Source organism: Protopterus annectens, chromosome 11.part0 (genome assembly GCF_019279795.1).
Source record: "Protopterus annectens isolate FY-2018-M chromosome 11.part0, PAN1.0, whole genome shotgun sequence".
NCBI classification, from domain to species: Eukaryota; Metazoa; Chordata; order Ceratodontiformes; family Protopteridae; genus Protopterus; species Protopterus annectens.
Genome location: NC_056745.1, coordinates 441,872,199 through 441,890,333, shown reverse-complemented (window position 1 = coordinate 441,890,333; position 18,135 = coordinate 441,872,199). Strand labels below are relative to the sequence as shown.

Sequence of the window (18,135 nt, the reverse complement as noted above, 5' to 3'; positions counted from 1 at the left end):
AGCAGCAGACTCAAAGGGTTTTTGAGTGAAAGACTGGAGGACTAGAGTGAGGTTTCCATGGTTCCATGGGCTGTCTGAGAGGAGGCCTGAGATAAGAGGTCCCCTTGAAGAAAGCCTTGCAGAGGCGTAGAGAGATAAGAGGGGTGCCATCTATACCATTATGGAAATTGCTGCTTGATGCACTGGTACTGTAGCGGCAGAGGCTCCATTATCAAAAAAACTTAGCCAAATATTAAAGCACTGCAGTAACTGGAGCTGAATATGGATCTAGCATGTTATCCTTGGACCAGATGGAGAACCTTTTCCATTTATCCTGATATAGTCTTCTGGTGGATGGTTTTTGAGATGCCAGAATGATGTCTCGAACAGGCGAGGAGAGATTAGCTTGCCTGGCGACTAGCAGAAATGGAGAGACCAAGCTGTCAGCTTGAGACTGGACAAATTCGGGTGACTCAACCCTTGGGGGTGAGTGATCAGATCTGGTAGAGGGTCCAGAATCTATGGCGAGTATACTAGGTGAGGCCAAAGAAAGGGGAACCAAACTTGTCGAGGCCAGAATGGGGCTATGAGGATCACTTTGCATTTCAACTAAAGAGCTTTAAGAATTGTGGAATCAGAGGAATGGGAGGATAAGCATAGATAAGTCCTGTAGGTCAATTGTGGATCAGAGCATCCCTCTGTGACACCCCCCCCCCCCCCGGGGGAAGTAGGGCGAAGTAGCTGCTGCACTTGGAGTTTGATGGGGAAACGAAAAGATCGGAACAAAGCTGGCCCCAGTAGCTGAAAATTACAGATGCCACCTCGGGGTTGACGGACCACTCGTGGGGCATGAGGCTGCATCTGCTCAGTTTGTCTGCAATCACGTTGAAGTTCCCCAGGATATGCATTGCTATCAGAAAGCGGTTGGAAGCTATCGTCCGCAGCCAAATTCTCATGGTTTCTCGACATAGGGGGTAGGACTTGGTTCCTCCTTGCTTGCTGATGTACCAGACCACTGACATATTGTCTGACTGAATTGCAATTAGAGCCGAATGGAAGGCCTGCAATGCTAACAGCACGGTTCTCAGTTCCAGAACACTGATATGCAGGTGGGCCTCTGAGGTGGACCATGTGCCTTGGACAGTCTTTCCCTGGAAATGGCCCCCCCCACCCAATCAGGGAAGCATCCATGGTCACAATGGATGTGGGCTGGGAGGGTTGAAATGGGCGGCTCCAAAGATCTATGTTTGGCCTCATCCACCAAAGCAGGTCCTGTATGCAGGAGTTGGTTATTCGAAACTTGTAATCCAGGGGATGACAGTTTGGGAACCATTGACACAGAAGGAGCCATTGGATTCACATATGTAGCTTGGAGGCACTACTGGAATTGATGCAGCTATAGAACCTAGGGCCTGAAGAACTTCCCTTGCAGAAGCTGTTGTCTGAGACAGAATCATCTGGAGTTGAAGCCTCAATCGATGGAGTCTGTGAAATGGGAGTGATACCAGACAGGACTGAATATTGAACACTGCTCCAATGAAAACTGTTGTGTAGGGATAAGGTTTGATTTCTCCCAATGTATTGTTATTCCCAACAGTTTTGCCAGAGAGAGAGAGTATGCTGTAGCGCAGATAACAGAAGATGCTTGGTGGGGGTGGTAAGGAGCCAGTCGTCTAGATATGGAAACACCCGTAATCCTTTTAGTCTCAAGTGAGCTGTTACCACTGCCATGCATTTTGTGAACACTCTGGGGGCTGTAGAGGGACCAAACAGCAGGGCACGGAATTGGTAATGGCTGGCTCCTAGCCGGAAGCAAAGCAGACTCCTGGCACATTTGTCCCAGAGAACTATAGAGCACATTCAATCGCCTTCTCTTAAAAAGGATTTGGTTTGGGTGACAGACTTGTTTAAACTGCTGTGATCCAAAATGGGTCTCCAGTTTCCTGTCTTTTTTGGCACCAAAAAGAATCTAGAGTAAAATCCTGATCTGTACTGGTCTCGTGGGACTGGTTTGATGACTCTTTTTTTGAGCCAGCTTTATAATCTCTGAAGCTGCTTCTTCCCTTTGACTGGGTGGAATATCGGGAAGTTTTTTTTGAAATTTTGGTCGACAAGAAAGGGGAATGGTGTAACCTCTGGTGATAATGTTCTGCACCTAATGATTGGTGGTGATAGACTGCCAGGCAAGCTTGGTGCAGAGAAAAAACGACCCCTGACTGCTTTCAGAGGTAAGTAATAGGGCCGCCCCTCACAAGCGCTGATAAGGCTGTCCAGAGGATTCATCTCTGGAGCCTTGATTGAGAGGACCCCCTCTGCCTCTATAGGGGCACCTTCTGGAATTGTTACCCCCCCCCCGCCTCTGGGAGTATCATCACCACGTGCGGCATGGAAGGGACCCTGAGATTTCTTATGCCACATTTTTCCACTCCTCTGATTCCTGGAGAAGGTACGTTGAGAGTTGGAAAACCGTAGGCCTACAGCAGACAGTTTTCCATCTTGCTTGCACCTGGCTAGCGTGTCCTTCACTTTGGAGCCAAAAAGGGACGAAGCTTTGATAGGAGCATTCAGAAAGGAAGGCCTGAAGGGGTCTGTGAGGTCACAAATGCGCATCCAGGCAAGATGCCTCATAACAATGCCTAAACCCAGTGCTCTAGCAACCCCTTCGGTCCTGTGTGAGAACAACCTCATGGATGAGTTGGATATTGATTCCAGGATTGCGAGCTGCAAGGCCACCTTGTCCCTGACCTCATCAGACAACTGTCCTGTGAGCATCCCAGAGAGTTCAGAGATCAGGTCCCCCTGGAGCCTCGTAAAATGTGCCAAACAATTTAGGGATCATATAGCAAAGATCCCCGATGCAAAAACATGCTTCCCAAGCCAGTGCACCACCCAGGACTCCCTGTTGGGCGGGTGGACAGAGGGACTTTCCTCAGCCAAGTCCTTTTTCGTAGCCACCGCCATCACCATAGCATCAACTGGTAATCCTTTGGACCAGTGCGGGTTCTCCTCGGGAGGGGAAAGAATTCTGTCTGATTTCCGGGGGATGGCCTCAATGGAATCAGGGTTCTTCCACACAGGTTGCACAACAAGCTGGATGAGCTCGTTGGCAGGCAGAGTCGCCCAAGAGGTAGAAGGCCGGGCAAGAAAAGCCTGCAGGAACACGGACTCCTCAGATGAAATGTTGGAGGGCTTCCAGTCATCTCTCTGCTTTAACATCTCCAGGATGTCTCCCAAAGGAGACATCATTAGCAAGTGACCGTGTGGACCCTTCACCATCACCATAATCTGCATCTTCTGTTAAGGACTCTTCAGGTGAGTCCACATGCTTCCTCTTGCATGTCTTCTTTTGAGGGGGCTCCTCAGTGGGGGTCTCTGAGGAGGACTCGGAAGAGTGGGTGCCCTGAACAGGGGTGTCCTGCGGCTTCTCTGCCCGGTGTTCTGGGGGGGTGGTCTGTGACAGCTGTGGCTCAGGAGATGAAAATTTGGGTTCTGACATCAAAGGAGTGCTGCCATGAAGGAAGAGCCATCTCCATCGCTTGGAAGGCAGGCCTGCCTGAAGAGTGATGGGAGTCTGGAACCAAGAAAGACAACCTCGGGACTGGGGTCACACCCTGCTCCGACGGACCCGCCCTCACAGATGAAGCCTCAAGCAAGATTGGTGCAGACTCAGCCATCGGTGCTGAGGAAGGAACCGAGGAGAGGGTTAGCACCGCACTCCGGGCTGACATGCCTGTACCCCAATCCCCAGACTGAGGAAGGGCCAGTTTGGTGGGAACCAAAGACCAAAGGGACAAACATGGAGCTGGAGTGAGATGCACTGTAGACGCTGAGGTGATGGGTTCCAAGAAGGATGTTAGAGCAGAAGGCTTCGGAACAGAGATGGTCAAAGGAGGAGTATAAGATGGAGTCCGTGGATAAGTTAACCCAAGTGCTGCAGGTGGATAGGTCTTGGAAAGTGAGGGAATCCCCCTAGCTACCAAAAGCTGGTCCACAAGATGCACTACGTCATGTTCTGAAAGGCTCCTGGTGGAGTTAGTGGATACTCCAGACATTCAAGGAATGGGCTATAAGCTTGGTCCAAAAACGGGTCTACGGAGGGGGAGTATTGGGTCCGTGGTACAAGGTTTGCCGGCACCAAAGTCTCTAGTTTTAAGACCGGAAGCAAAAGGGTCAGATCCAGTGAGGTCGGTACAATGCTCTGTGCTGAAGTGGCACTCAGAGCTGAAATGGTCAGTTCTAAAATGGAAACTGAAGGCGTAGTCAAAGGTGTGCCCTAAGCCGAAGTAGCTACAGGTGTCGAAGTCAAAATATCATACCACTTATCTCCTGTGTAAGCAACAGTCAAAAGAACATTTCTTTACTGTGAATTATATGCAAGGTTTTCCACTGTAATATGTTAGAGCAAAAATAATAAAAATAACATCTGCTTACCTTGACATACTCCCGCTGCAGCATGAACTTAATTATATCTACTATTGATTCCTTGATATCTGAAGGAAGGGACTACAAAAGAAAAAGAAATTAAGTTTACACTGAGCTGTGCCTGTACAACAGAAAAAAAGTTAAGGACAAGCATATAAAGAGTTCAGTTCAAAAGTTTAAAACGTACAGGCAAACAATTTGGACACATTTTTCTCACCTAAATGAAATATTTACTAATAAACATGCTTATTCAAACAACATTTCTTCTAAGGATTTTTATATTACCACTGTCCCCCATATGCGTTACATTATTTTAATGCAATTCATCTGCACTTCTGTATATGGAAATAACCATGGATGGTGTCTTATGCAACTCTTATGTAGCATCAAGGCATACATTTCTCTGAGAGTCACTGTTACTATACTTGTTATATATAATAAAGGCAAATTCCAAAGATTTCCCTTTACCATTTCAACACTAATGGTAAAACAAACTTACAGAACTATGTCTAATGGCCAAGAAAATTTGCTCATTCAGTACATACAAATACTAAAATGCTGACATTCTGCTCTTATAAAGAAAAAAATAGTACTGCTAGTTCCATGTGAGGTTGAACACTGGAAATTAAGATGGAATAAAAGTTATACTTAAGCCTTTTTCACAAAAGGACCAACCAAGTGTACTGAACAAAATAAAACTTTTCACTGCATAGGACTGCCATTATGCACAGACAGCAGACTGAAACGCAGCATGCCTGAAGAGCATATGCATGTGCGAGTCTCATTTTAACCTGCAATTTAGACATGCCACTACCAATAGTTGAAGTAGTCTTTGGCATCCAGATGAGACAAAGTCCAAATGGGCAAGCATCAGTAAAATGTTAAAATTACAACCAACAGCTATACAATAACTGCTGAGTTATTTGGAGTCGAAATCTGTTTTATATGTAATGCAGTATCTACTCAAACGTCACAAAACTCAAAGCACAAAAGTAACAAGATATCATTGACTATATCGGCTGATCTGTCGTGTGTTCCTTTACAGATGGTACTTGCGGGTATTTCCTCTTCTGGTATGGTCAACTCTGGACAATTCTGAAACTTCTCTCTAGCTGGCATACATTCTAATTTCATACTCTTCTAGGAAGATGCCAAAGAGCCTTTTAGACTCGTTTTGACTGTAATACACTGAGTGAGCACAAGATGCAAGACCAAAGAAACAAACACATAAGGATATAAAATCATAAATTTACCCAAATTAAAAGAAAATTTATCCTAGGCATAAGAATATAGAAGCTTGCAAGCCAGAGGGCAGGGTGGGAGAATGATGTGCACACACTTCCGAAAGCCTTTTCACACAACTTGTTGAGAGTATTCTGCAGTGGGCAAATATTCGGAAGAATCTAAAGCAGTGAAAAAAAATCTATTGGAGAGGGTGCAGCTAGAGGAGGGCTGAAACTAATGGTCCAAAAGGCCAAGTCCTGAAGTACCAAGGCAGTAAACGATGCCTAACTCCTGAATCCATTGTCTCATGCAAAAAAATGTCTGATGATGGTGTGAAATGATGAGCAAGTGGTTGTTACAAATCTCTGCAGTGAAAACATACTTTAAGCAAGCACCATACATATTGATGCCATTAGTACAAAGGATTCTTAACAGTAGCATTTTCCAGTGGGCAGTAAGCCCATGGCAAAACACTATGCAGTTAACAGTCTATCTAGAAAGGATGTGTCCCAGTGCAAGCCCTTCTCTATAAGAAGCAATGGAGACAAACAAGTAATCTTGCACACATGTATCCAGAAAGAGAAATTTGAGATTATGAAGGACTGTCTCTCTCAGATCCTACCCATGCAAAGAGCAGCATAAGCTGAACAAGCAGAGGAGCCAGGTGATGCCCCCAGGCGCTTCTGCAGTTATATCCTACTGACACCGCTAGACATTAAATATTCCTTGTTCATATTTGCATTAATAATTCCAAACCATGATACATACAAAGTATTAAAAGATTTCATCTTAGAGCTTACAGAACTGCAAATACAACTGTGTTGCTATTAGATCTCTGTCTAGCGCAGGTAACGATAAATGAACTGTTGTTCATATAATATTTACATTGCCAAAATTTATTGGCTTTTTTTCTAGATATCTCTGCAACCAAGTAGCACAGAGAATTGCTTAGCCTAATATGAAAGTTATCAGCTGGATGAACAAAATGCTGCTGACAGCATGTGTGTAACTTGAGTGGTTGTTGCGATTTTGTAAGCTGTTCTCAAAATATTACAACCTTAATAGTTACTGTGTTTAATGTGGTTTATGAAATCCAGTTTACACCTTAGAACCTAAAGAATATTACCACTATAAAAACTGTTTCTGCTGAAGAGTATACCACTTACACATCTTTAGCAGCCCTTATGGTTCCAGAGATATGAACATTTGTTTCAAATGAGGGTGTAATTTGACAAAATGTTTAGGCTCCGCCCATTCAAAGGTACAGTGCAAACTTCCAGAGCTCCATTGGAGGGGAATGAGGTAACACTTTTAGAACCCAAGGTATGCATTTCACCTCTTCATTTCTTTCCTTATTTCTTGGTACATGTCAGCATGTATGTGAAATACATCCTGGTCAGTGATTTTGTTTCTGCAAGCAAATATCAGACCCAACCCTCCTTTACAGAAGTGCATCTAAACACCTTTTTGCAATATATGTAGTGTAGTCAGAACACTATCAAGAAAGACCAACACAAGTCTTTTGCCATTTTCTCCAAAATCCTGAATTCTAAAAGCATTCAACACCACAGCATTGCATCTATGGAAGAATACAGAAAAATGTAGCACTGTCAAACTGGCCTTGAGGATGAAGGTTTACTATTATTCTTTCATTAAAATCGTGGAAGAGAAGAAAATATATCCCAAGTTATTAACACCATTACTTTAAGATGTTGACACTAACACAGCTGCTCAAAGCAATAGGTCAGGTAACAAAGTAGACGACTTAGCTCCTAGCCATCACCCAGATGCCACAAAGTTTTGAAAAAGACCTACACTATTTTCAAGAAACCCATCAGTCGTACCTGCAAAGTTTTTGTCCTCAACACGTTTTGAAGTTTTGGTTCCATCATCTCAAGAAAGCTTGATAGCAGATAGCACCAGCTCCATTCAGTTTCATGGGTTGGATGACCCTAGTTTGAAGAAGAGAAATGCAAGCACCGCAGCTACTAAAACTGTCCATTAACTGGGTTTCCAGAAGGTCTGGACCAAATCAAGAGATTACAACACTTTGTATTTTATTTCTGTCAAGCTTCCAATCCAGTGACTAAGAAAATGGATATACTTTTGGAAGGAAAGAATGGTTAATCTTAAAGAACATCCAATTCTTGTGAAAGACCAAAACAGTTTCCCTTATGAAAAGTGCTAGGAGTTGAGAGATCCACCAAAAACTGCATCTGCCAAAGACAAACTTCAGAACCATCTAAGCAAAGGTTTTCATGGAAGGTGGATAAGCCTGTAAATCACACACGTTACGACATAAGGAGAAAGGGTGTTCAGTGGTGGGCACCTTAAAAAATGCATGACTAGCTAGTGTTGGGTGACAGCATATCTGCTCACTACAAGATCATATATTACAGAGCTCTCTGAAATGTGCACACTGACTGAGGAATTACTATTTATTTATTTTATTTGTTTACTGGGAAAGTCAGACTTGGAACAAAGTAAATTTTCAGTGGAGGCCTGGGGAGAAATGCTTCAGACGCATGTCTTTGTAATGTGGGAGGAAACCGGAGTACCCAGAGAAAACCCACACGAACACAGGGAGGACATGCAGACTCCACACAGAAGGCACTCCAGCCAAGAATCAAACCGGAGAACCTCTTGCTGTGAGGTGACAATGCTACCGCTGCACCGCTGTGCAGTCCTAAGACTCAGTTTACACAGATGCCTGAGAAAATTAGGGTTAACTAAAGAATAAGTAAGGCAGTAAACTTGGGTCTCATGTGAGCTTTAAGCAAGCTTGGTATCAGCCATGTTCTCTGCATCATGAGTTTCTCTAAGTGCTGACTTAGGGATGGAGTTTCACTGCCTTCTTCCTTTATTTTGCACTTTTTATCTTTTCTTTGCATCTCTTCTTTTCTGGCATGTATAAATAGCATATCTTTGTACATCATTTGTATCATATTTCAGCCAACAAAGCCTCTGGTGTCGACATAACAGTTGAGATGTTTACCTGACAGACACAAATAAAAGAACCTCTTCCACTTATAGTTGAACATTAAAATTAAGTGGAAGGCTTCCTGGTAGCTCCAGTCACCTATAAATCTCTTGCGTGAAGGTCTGGTGAGAGCAAAAGATTTAAATGAAAAGCCTGGCCCTGAGGTGGACCCTGGTTCAAATGAGAGGACATTATTTCGCTTGTACTGGGATTGCCTTGTGTAATGCCAGGGAACACACATGACACCATACCTTCTGGTTACCATGGGCAATGACAAAATGTTTTGGTGCTGATTTCTCTTAACTTTTTGGATAAAGCATAAAATCAGACAGGCTGTTGGAAAGACATATAGGAATCTTCCCTACCACAGAACAGATAGAATGTGTCAACCCATCATCTCCCCTTTAGCCTGCTGCACCAAGCAAATGAGTGAAAAAACTATCTTCGCCCATGTAGCAAAGAATGTGTCAACCCATCATCTCCCCTTTAGCCTGCTGCACCAAGCAAATGAGTGAAAAAACTATCTTCGCCCATGTAGCAAACAATGTTTTTCTTGGATGCTCCATTCTCAGAAGATCCTGACAAAAAAAGTCGGGCGAATGTGTAGCTCCAGAATAGCCCAGGAGCTGCTGTACAGGGAATGCCCTGGTAGATTCCCTGTACAGCAGTCTGAGCTGCTGTACAGGGAATGCCCTGGTAGATCGCCTATACAGAATTTCAGGAGCTGCTGTACAGGGGCTCTACCAGGGCATTCCCTTACCCTGGGATATGAAAAGCTGTCAAGTTTATATTCTACTTAATGTAATTTACTAACATTAACCAAGTAAAGGAACTGATCATGGACCCTTTTCAGCCATACGCTGAGCCACAAGGGCAAGAGTAAATGCAATATATATGGACACATTAGAATGGCCAGTCAACCAGCATGCGTTTGGGAATGGGTTGGTGGTAACAGGAAAACCCATACAGGCACCATTATGACTCTATACTATTCTGCATCACCACTCTAAGTAGAGGATGTGAGCACAAACTGCCCTGTTGCTCTTGCACCACATGACAGCCTCTTTCTGAATGGAACTACAGTCAAAATACTAGCTCGTCTGTCTGCTATGGGCAAAAAGGCCTCTAATTTCAACTCCACAGCTACAGATTTTAGTCAAAATTATAGTGGGCAACAAGAATGATGACTGCGGAAGCAGCTTTAAGACCCTTTTCCAGAGCCTCCTTGATCCCAAGGAGGTCTGCTACTTTGTTAAGAGCCTGATGCTTGATTCAGAATGGAAGAGAAACAGACCTGTAAGGGAATGAAGTCTCAGAGGCAGATAAAAAAAAAGTCTCTTGCAGACATCAGACCACTTACCAAAAACTAAGGCAGAAAGGTATCCTGGCATTTTTTGGGGTCAATTCAGGATAAGAGAGATCACACAGCAGTCTGCTCAGTAAGGATGTCACTGCTCTGTATTACAGGCTTGAAGAGAATAATGCTTTTTTAGGAGCAGAGGAATGCAAATTCAAATGCTTTAAGTTTGGATATATATGGCATCCTTCAAGGCAGACCACAGAGAAAGATGATCTATGGTTTGCAATACTTCTTGTCCAGATACCAATGACTAAGGTACTTCTGGAGAAAAGGCAGAGAAAGCAGCAGGACAGTCCATAGTGAACTTCATGTTCCTGAGAGTTTCCCCAAGGGAGGAGTCATCTGAAGGGGAGCAGTAGTGAAGAAGTCCCCTTGTCTAACCCAGAAACAAGACCCAACTGACACTTTCTACATTAGGTACGTCTACAGCTGGGTTCATCCTCTACTCCATGAGTAAATCTGCATTTTTTACCTCTGAACTTACTGCGCTTCAGGGTGTGACACCACCTTAAATGAGATGTACAACTAGGAGAGAGTGTGCTTAACCTCTAAAGCTTGCCAGTATCCCTAAACCACTGAGTGAGCACACTTCCTGCAAATCAAGTAAAAAGAATAAAGGCTTGGCATTACACTGTTTAGACGTAATATGCAAGTGTACACCTACCAGTCTTGTAGGGAACTCCAACGTTCAAAAACACAGGGTAGGTGGAAGGCATTTCAAACTCACCAAGGGGGGGGGGGTGTCCTCTCACAAGTCAAATGATACATTAAGAAAGTATTTGTTACTTTTAACACTCGGCCAAAGTGATCTCTCAATGGACTGTGTGACATGGCATGTTCTGGGGTATGGATCATGCCCCTTTGAACACAGTAGCTTTAGAGAAGACATGCTAAAATGAACTGTAAGACAGGATGGACCCAATCAGAGACCCACCAAGAAAAGTACTCCATGTAATCTCTATAAAAGCAAAGAATAAACTATCTAGATTTTGAATAAAAGTAATATGAAGCCTGTTTTTGGTTTTCTCAGACTGTAGAGCTTCTTCTTCTTCTTTCGGCTTTTCCCGGTTAGGGGTCGCCACAGCGGAACTCCAGTCCGCTAATGATTGGCAGTAGATTAGACCGTCCATTTACGCATGTCTTTCTAATGCTACTCGACCGCTGGGAGGACATGCAGACTCCACACAGAAGGCGCTCCAGCCGAGAATCGAAAGGGAGAAGCTCTTGCTGTGAGGCTACAACGCTACCGCTGCACCACCGCAGCTTAATCTCAGATTGTCCTGCAAATCCAGTAATGTGTTATCAATCAGTCTCACAACAAAGTCTTATATACCTTTTTCTTGCTTCATATACCTGAAAGTGCCATTGACATTAGAACAAGTGCCAATTTCTATGCTGACTTCTCTTTATTTCATCACGACAACTGAAGCAAATTTAGCAAAGCTGGCAAAAACATTGTCCATCTGCCCACTTCTGTAACAACTTTCGCCAATTGCCATCACATAAAACATAACACTCAGTGTTTCCTTATCAGGACTACCAAACTTTTCAAATGGGTACATTAGCCTACTACCAACTATAGGTCTGCATTTTAACATTACAGCCAGACTTCCTAATTTTCCTTAACAGTATTTATATCATACAGTCCATTCATTTTAAGTCAGCAACATCCTTGGTGATCATAATTATATGACCGGTGCCAAGTATTCAGGTCCAATATTTAGACTTTTCAATACTTTTAAACAGTACTGTACTTCAAAAGTCAAGTATCCTTATTCATGCTTCAATAGTAGCTCAAAAGTAGATGCACACTGACATAATTTCCTGAAATTTAACATTGCATTATTAAACAATTGTAAACCAGTCTAAGATTGCTTCAAATAATGATTAGAAGTTAAGGCTTTTGTAGCTATTGCACAATAATTGCGCAGTACTATCCATACAATACTGACATAATGCAAATTAACCATGTTGTGGCATGAAGGCTACATTAATTCTTACAGAAAAACTAAAATTAGTGATGGGACTAAACATTTTCCACCTTCACGGCTGTTTTCATAGTCCTAGCTAAAAACAGAAAGGGACTGCACATGGGGATATTCCTAATCTCACATGTACAATAGCAAAAAAACAGTCCTTCAGTCCTGGGTCCTCTCCTGTTTGGTATCTACTTCTCTGAAGTACAGGCTAACACAGAAGGTCTTTGGCTAACGAAGTTCGCAGATGACTGCAAACTAGGAGCCATAATTGAAACTCCTAACGATATGGACATCCTACAAGAGGGCCTCACTGAGACAGATGCCTGGTGTCAAAGCCATGGCCTCAAGCTCAATGCCAAAAAGTGCACTGTCATCCCCTTTGGTAAAAACTTTGTACCCATGAACTACAACATAGGCGGTAGTATACTTAACACCGAAAATGTGATAAGAATCCTTGGGACACAGTTGGACAGTAGTCTCTCCTTTGATAATCACATTGCCACAGTAGTCAGGAAATCCTTCTACGTGGCACACATCATCACAAAAGGTTTCTCATCCAGAAAAAAAAGAGATCATTGTTCCCCTCTACTCATCACTCATTAGCCCCATTATAGAGTACAACGCCCCTTTTGGTATGTACCTCACAAGACATCTACAACAACTGGAAAGGCTGCAGAAATACCTCACAAAGAGGATTACCGGGCTCAAACAGATGCCCTACGCAGACAGTCTAAAAAAACTCCAGCTTTACTCCGTCGGATATCGCCTACTCAAAGGTGATCTCCGCCTAAAATACAAAGCTATGTCAAACCCAGAGCTGTTGGACATGCTCCACAAGAAATCCCAATCCCTCCGAGCTACACGCTCTAGGGACCTAAACCATGTCGCCACAATAAACAGAACATGCCGGAGGGATAGATTCCTGTCCCAGAGACTTCCCATACTCTGGAATAAACTACTTATCTATATCAAACAAAGCTCCTCATTAGCACTCTTCAAGAAAAATCTTGATGACTGGATGGGAAATAGGAAATTCACCCCAGGGTTCACCTCTGTGGCTCTGCTCGACAGTGGCACAGGAAAATAATTTTCTTGGGTGGCAAAAGCCAGGGTTCCTTTTTGGCTGGGCTTGTATAAGCCCCAGGGCCGATAGCCTAGTACCTACCTATGAACCTATAAGAATTGTCTACAGGTTGCCCCAATAATCACATAGTACCATACCAGTACTGATATATCTTTCTGAAACTACTGGCCATATGAACAGCTACACAAATGTGGGTCCTTCTCAATTGCTCTTTAACACTACAATTTTAGTAGAAAACTCATTTTCTTGTTTCATTTACTGAATTTTAAAAGTTACAACTAACCACATGAACATATTTAACTATCAGAATCTTTCAGAACATACTTTTAATCAACATTAACAGATATTTACCAGCAACCAGGAAACACTTCACAAAAAACAAAAACAAATATAGGAAAAATCACCAATGAATTCAAACACAAGCTTTACTACAAAAAATACGTAAGCCTGAGCGTTTTTGTCTCTAAAACCAAGACTTCACCAGAGTCAAGACATACAAGTTAAAACTATATATAGCAGTGAACACCAAAAACAACCAATCAAAATTATCGCATAATAAACTTGAATAAGCACATTCAAATTTAAAGAACTTGTAGTTAAAACATGACAGTCATGCGTGTCAATATAAAAATCACTGAATATATGTATAATTCATTAAACAAATCAATTAATAAATTAATTAAGAAAATTGATAAATAAATATGCAACTAATTAAATAATGGCTGCTTTAATCTTTAAAAGGCAAGAGATGGAAATGGTATCATTGATACCAGGAGCTTGTAAGGCATTAAGCTTCACCTGCCAACTAAGCTGTTTGCTTTCCAAGGTAGTTTTAATGTCTCCACTTAATGGTGTCACCTGAACCCTATCAATAACAAAGGGGAATTTTTTAAAATGTGAGCATGCAAGAGAGTGTCTATATACTGCATTAGTAGTTTTCTTCCTCTTACTGTTATATACATGCTCACTAATCCTGTCTCTCATTGTTCTCTTGATCTGGCCAACATAAAAATGCACTACAGGAGATGCACATTGCTAAGATGAAATACAGCTTAAAATATAAAATACAGCAATCTCTCGTTATAATTGTCGTACATAGGAAGTGGATCTTACTGTCCGGTATCATCATCAGACACTAACTGAAACCACAAGAGAGAAAAAAACACAAACTTCCAAAACGAACACGTGACATGATAACTAACAGCCAAGGTATAACCGTTACTATTCACACCTCGTTTACTCTCCTGATTCTGTGGGCAAAGGAATCTGTAAAGCAGGTGTAGTTTGTTAAAATGACAATTTTGTTTTTTTTTTTCTTTACTTACTTTGAGGTCGAGGATCCAGCTGCTGCTGGAGAAAGCAAATTTTTTCATCCAGATCCTGGGGAAATGGGTCGGCGCTGGGTGGGTATCATGTGTGTGTTACTAGTGGTGTGACTGTCTGTTGCTGTCTTGTCCCTCAGCCTGTATTGTACTGGCAGTATGACTGCACTACTCTGCAGCAGAAATGAAATTTTACAGCTCCTCTGCTCAGCACTCACTGCTGCTACTGCTCTACAAGTCCAAAACTCAAATCACTCCAAGTCTCAGAGTCCAGCAAAACTGATGTCATCACGTATGCCCCTGCACATTGATGACTTTGAAGGATACACTGGCAAGGAGTGATAATTTCAACCATTGCTTTAAAATTGTAAATAAAAATTTTTAAAAATCGGGAATTGAAGGGGCCACTCAAATTCGTAGCACCTCATTATTTTGGCCTCAAAACCAGACAGAGGAATTTGATATGGTTGAGAGGTATGGCTACGACCATGGCATAAACTGGTACTCCCTTGCTCCAATACTTTGTTCTTTGGTGGTGCCAGGACACTGTCTGGTCTCCTTGGGATTGGCTCAATGGTGTCAGGTTCCTTCCACACCCATGGAAAGACCAAGGAGTTCGTCGGCAGGCAAAGTCAACCAGGAGGTAAACAGACCAGCTCCAAAAGCCTCCAGGAATACCAACTCTTCTTGGGAAGGGTTGTCAGAAATCCAATCATCCATTTGCTTTAGGATTTCTAGGATATCTCCAAATGAGATGTTGTTGGGTGGTGATCTTGGGGACCCTTCCACCTCAAAGTCAGTATCTTCTGTGACCAACTGTTGTGGCGAGTCTAAGTGCCTCATTTTGTACTTTTTCTTTCTAGGAACGTCTTTGGTGGGATGTTTCGGAGAATTATCAGAAGAAAATAGTATACCCTTTTGAGTATATTGGTGACTGACTTGGCTGGCTTGTCCCAGTGGCACAGCTGTTTGAGGCTCTAGATACACAGACAAATGGGATTGGGTAGTTGGAGCCAAAGAAGAAAAAAAAGTCCAAACTCTTGGCAGAGAGAAATCTCTCTATACTACCTCGAAAGCAGAAAGCCTCTGAGACAGGGAAACAGACAGCTCCAAAAAGACATGCTTATGGACTGTAGGCTCCTTCTGCCCCAAAGATAGACTACTACAGGAGGGAGTCCGAGCCAATCTATCCAATGTCGAAGCTCTAAGGGGCAGACATGGCTCCACTAGCTTTCACAGTTGACTCCAACACCCCAGATCTGGCGCTAATGCTATGGATCTGAGAGTAATCAAGCACCAAGATACTTGGTGGTGGTCTACTCGGATATGCCACCAGAGTAGAGGATACCATCATTTTGGATCCAATGACTCCATTGGTTGAATTGCAGAAGGAGACAGCAATGGTGGGATAGCAGTACTGGTCTCCAGACCCGATGGGGTCAGAGCTGGAAGAACTCTCATTTGTATCTGCTTTGACAGGAAGTTCCTCATCATTCTGTCCATGTCAGCTTTGGCCAGACTTCTGGAAGAACATGTAGAAGATGCTGTCTATGATTGTCTGGAGTGGTGATGCTTTGGAGACCGCTCCAACAATGGAGAAGGTAGTTGGGATGATACCGGACCTGGGACCAATTGTGGTGATCAGATCCTAGGAAACTTTTCAGGCCTAGACTTCAGATCTGAAGGTTTAGAAATTTTGCAAGAAGGTTCAGAACCTGGAGTCTAAAATGTGGTTGGATCCCGGGAATGCTTTCTCTCATCCTTTTTATCAGATTTCTTAGGGGTTTCAGTCCCAGATGATCCTGATGAAGACTTGCAAGGGTGCAAACCTCTAGGTATTAATTTATGTTTCTGTCAAAGCTCTGGGGTTAAAAGCTTTGCAAATATCACAGTTAGAGTCGAGATGCGATGGGCCTAAACGATACACAAATTTAGAATAAAAATCCAACAACAGTATTTTATGACCACAGGCTACACATTTTTTTAAAACCCAAAGGTTTTTCAGACAATTTTAACAGACTATACTAGAGAAAGGAAAGATATTAAGCAAGATGCTTTCTTTCTTTTTTTAAATAGTTGGAAAGGAGAAAATGGGAAAAAATTACTAACAATGGCAATTATAGAAGGACTAAACAATATGGGCAAATAGGGGGATACCAATGATGGTATTTAAAACTACACAAGTTTGTTTGTGTTTGTTTGTGTCTTTCGGCTTTTCCCGGTTAGGGGTCGCCACAGCGGAACTCCCATCCGCCAATGATTGGCAGTAGATTTTTACGTACTCGCTTGCCGGGCCTAACGCACAACCTTCAACGAAGGAACGCCCATTCACGCATGTCGCCACACAGAAGACGCTCTAAATGAGAATCGAACGGGCAACGTCTAACTGTGAGGCGACAACGCTACCGCAGCACCACCACCGCAGTAATTAAAACTACACAAGTAAGGATCTAAAAGGCAGGAAGTGCTATTAAGAGTATACGATTATAAAAAAAAGTTTTTAAGATATCAATGTTAATAATAGTAAAACAGAATCTCACTCAAGAGAAAAAAGTTGCTATACTTGAGATTATACAGTGACTAAGTCCGCATGCTAAAGCGGCAAACGAGGTAAGAGGTATATTAAGTAACTACCGCATTATAGGTAAGGGAGGAGAAAGTGGCAGAGTCAGATTAGAGGGTCAGATCCAAACCCAACAGTTGAAGAATGAATGAAAATGACATAAAATCAGAGAAGATATGAGAGACCACAACAAGGAAAACATCATAACAGAAAATACTTAAAGGAAATGAATGTGAAGTAACCAAAAGTTAAGAGTAAGAACAGAAAAGCAAGAGATAAAAATGCTGATAGACAAAGGAGTTGCAAGTCACACTAAATATAACAGAAAAAGACTAACAGTAATATGAGACCAAAGTCAGAGATAAAGAACTTTTAAACAACCTTAGCTTGGTTGCTAAAGTACTCCATAGACAAAACATTAAGTGTAGCAGAGACTACTGAATAGCACAGATGAAAATATACCACATGGACAAAAAACGCAAACTGTTCAGTGCTTTATTTGCTTAAAAGTAGTGGGAAGCTAAAGGATTACCATGTTAAACTGCATACAGACACCACTGTGGCTCCAGTAGCTCACCCACATAGAATGCCCCATCTTCAAAAGGGATGAATAACAGAGAAGCTCCAGAACAAGTACATAAAGGAAAAAGGTATAAGGTTTCTAATGATGATTTTTGCCACTAGTGGCACCACCAAGACAATAAATCCAGGTGAAGTCAGGATTTGTACAGAAAGCTTTGCAACCGGGGAGAGATTGGTGTTCTGGGCAATCTTCAAATGGTGCCCCCACAACCACAGTCTAGGTTGGAAAAAAGGCCTTTATAGTAGTTAAAATGTCTTCCACCACTGACAAACAAAAACAAAACATTAAAAACAAGAGTTCACCCATCTTTTTCAAGGAGCTATTGTGTTTTAGCATAATAGCACTCTGGTATCCTCCTCAAACCTTTCAGAAACTATAATAAAGAGCTCTTTGCAACAGTGCTGAAGTTACTAAAGAATGTGTGCGCGTACCAACACAGACAGACAGACAGACAGACACACACACACACACACACACACACACACACACACACACACACACACACACACACACACACACACACACACACACACACACACACACACACACACACACACAACTCTGGCAGTCTTTCAAATCACTTAAGCATGCTTAAAATGACTACTGATATTGCCTGTCAAATGAATGGGACTTACACTA

At 42.5% G+C, this 18,135-nt stretch overlaps 1 protein-coding gene across 1 annotated transcript in view; it reads right to left on the bottom strand.

The window, feature by feature from the left end:
- PRPF18 (pre-mRNA processing factor 18) overlaps positions 1–18,135 on the bottom strand; it is a gene marked incomplete in the record, with an annotated part of 376,763 nt that overhangs the window by 106,885 nt on the left and 251,743 nt on the right. Inside the window, 1 exon segment of the mRNA XM_044087940.1 lies at positions 4,411–4,482. Within this exon segment, the coding sequence (XP_043943875.1) occupies positions 4,411–4,482 (72 nt within the window).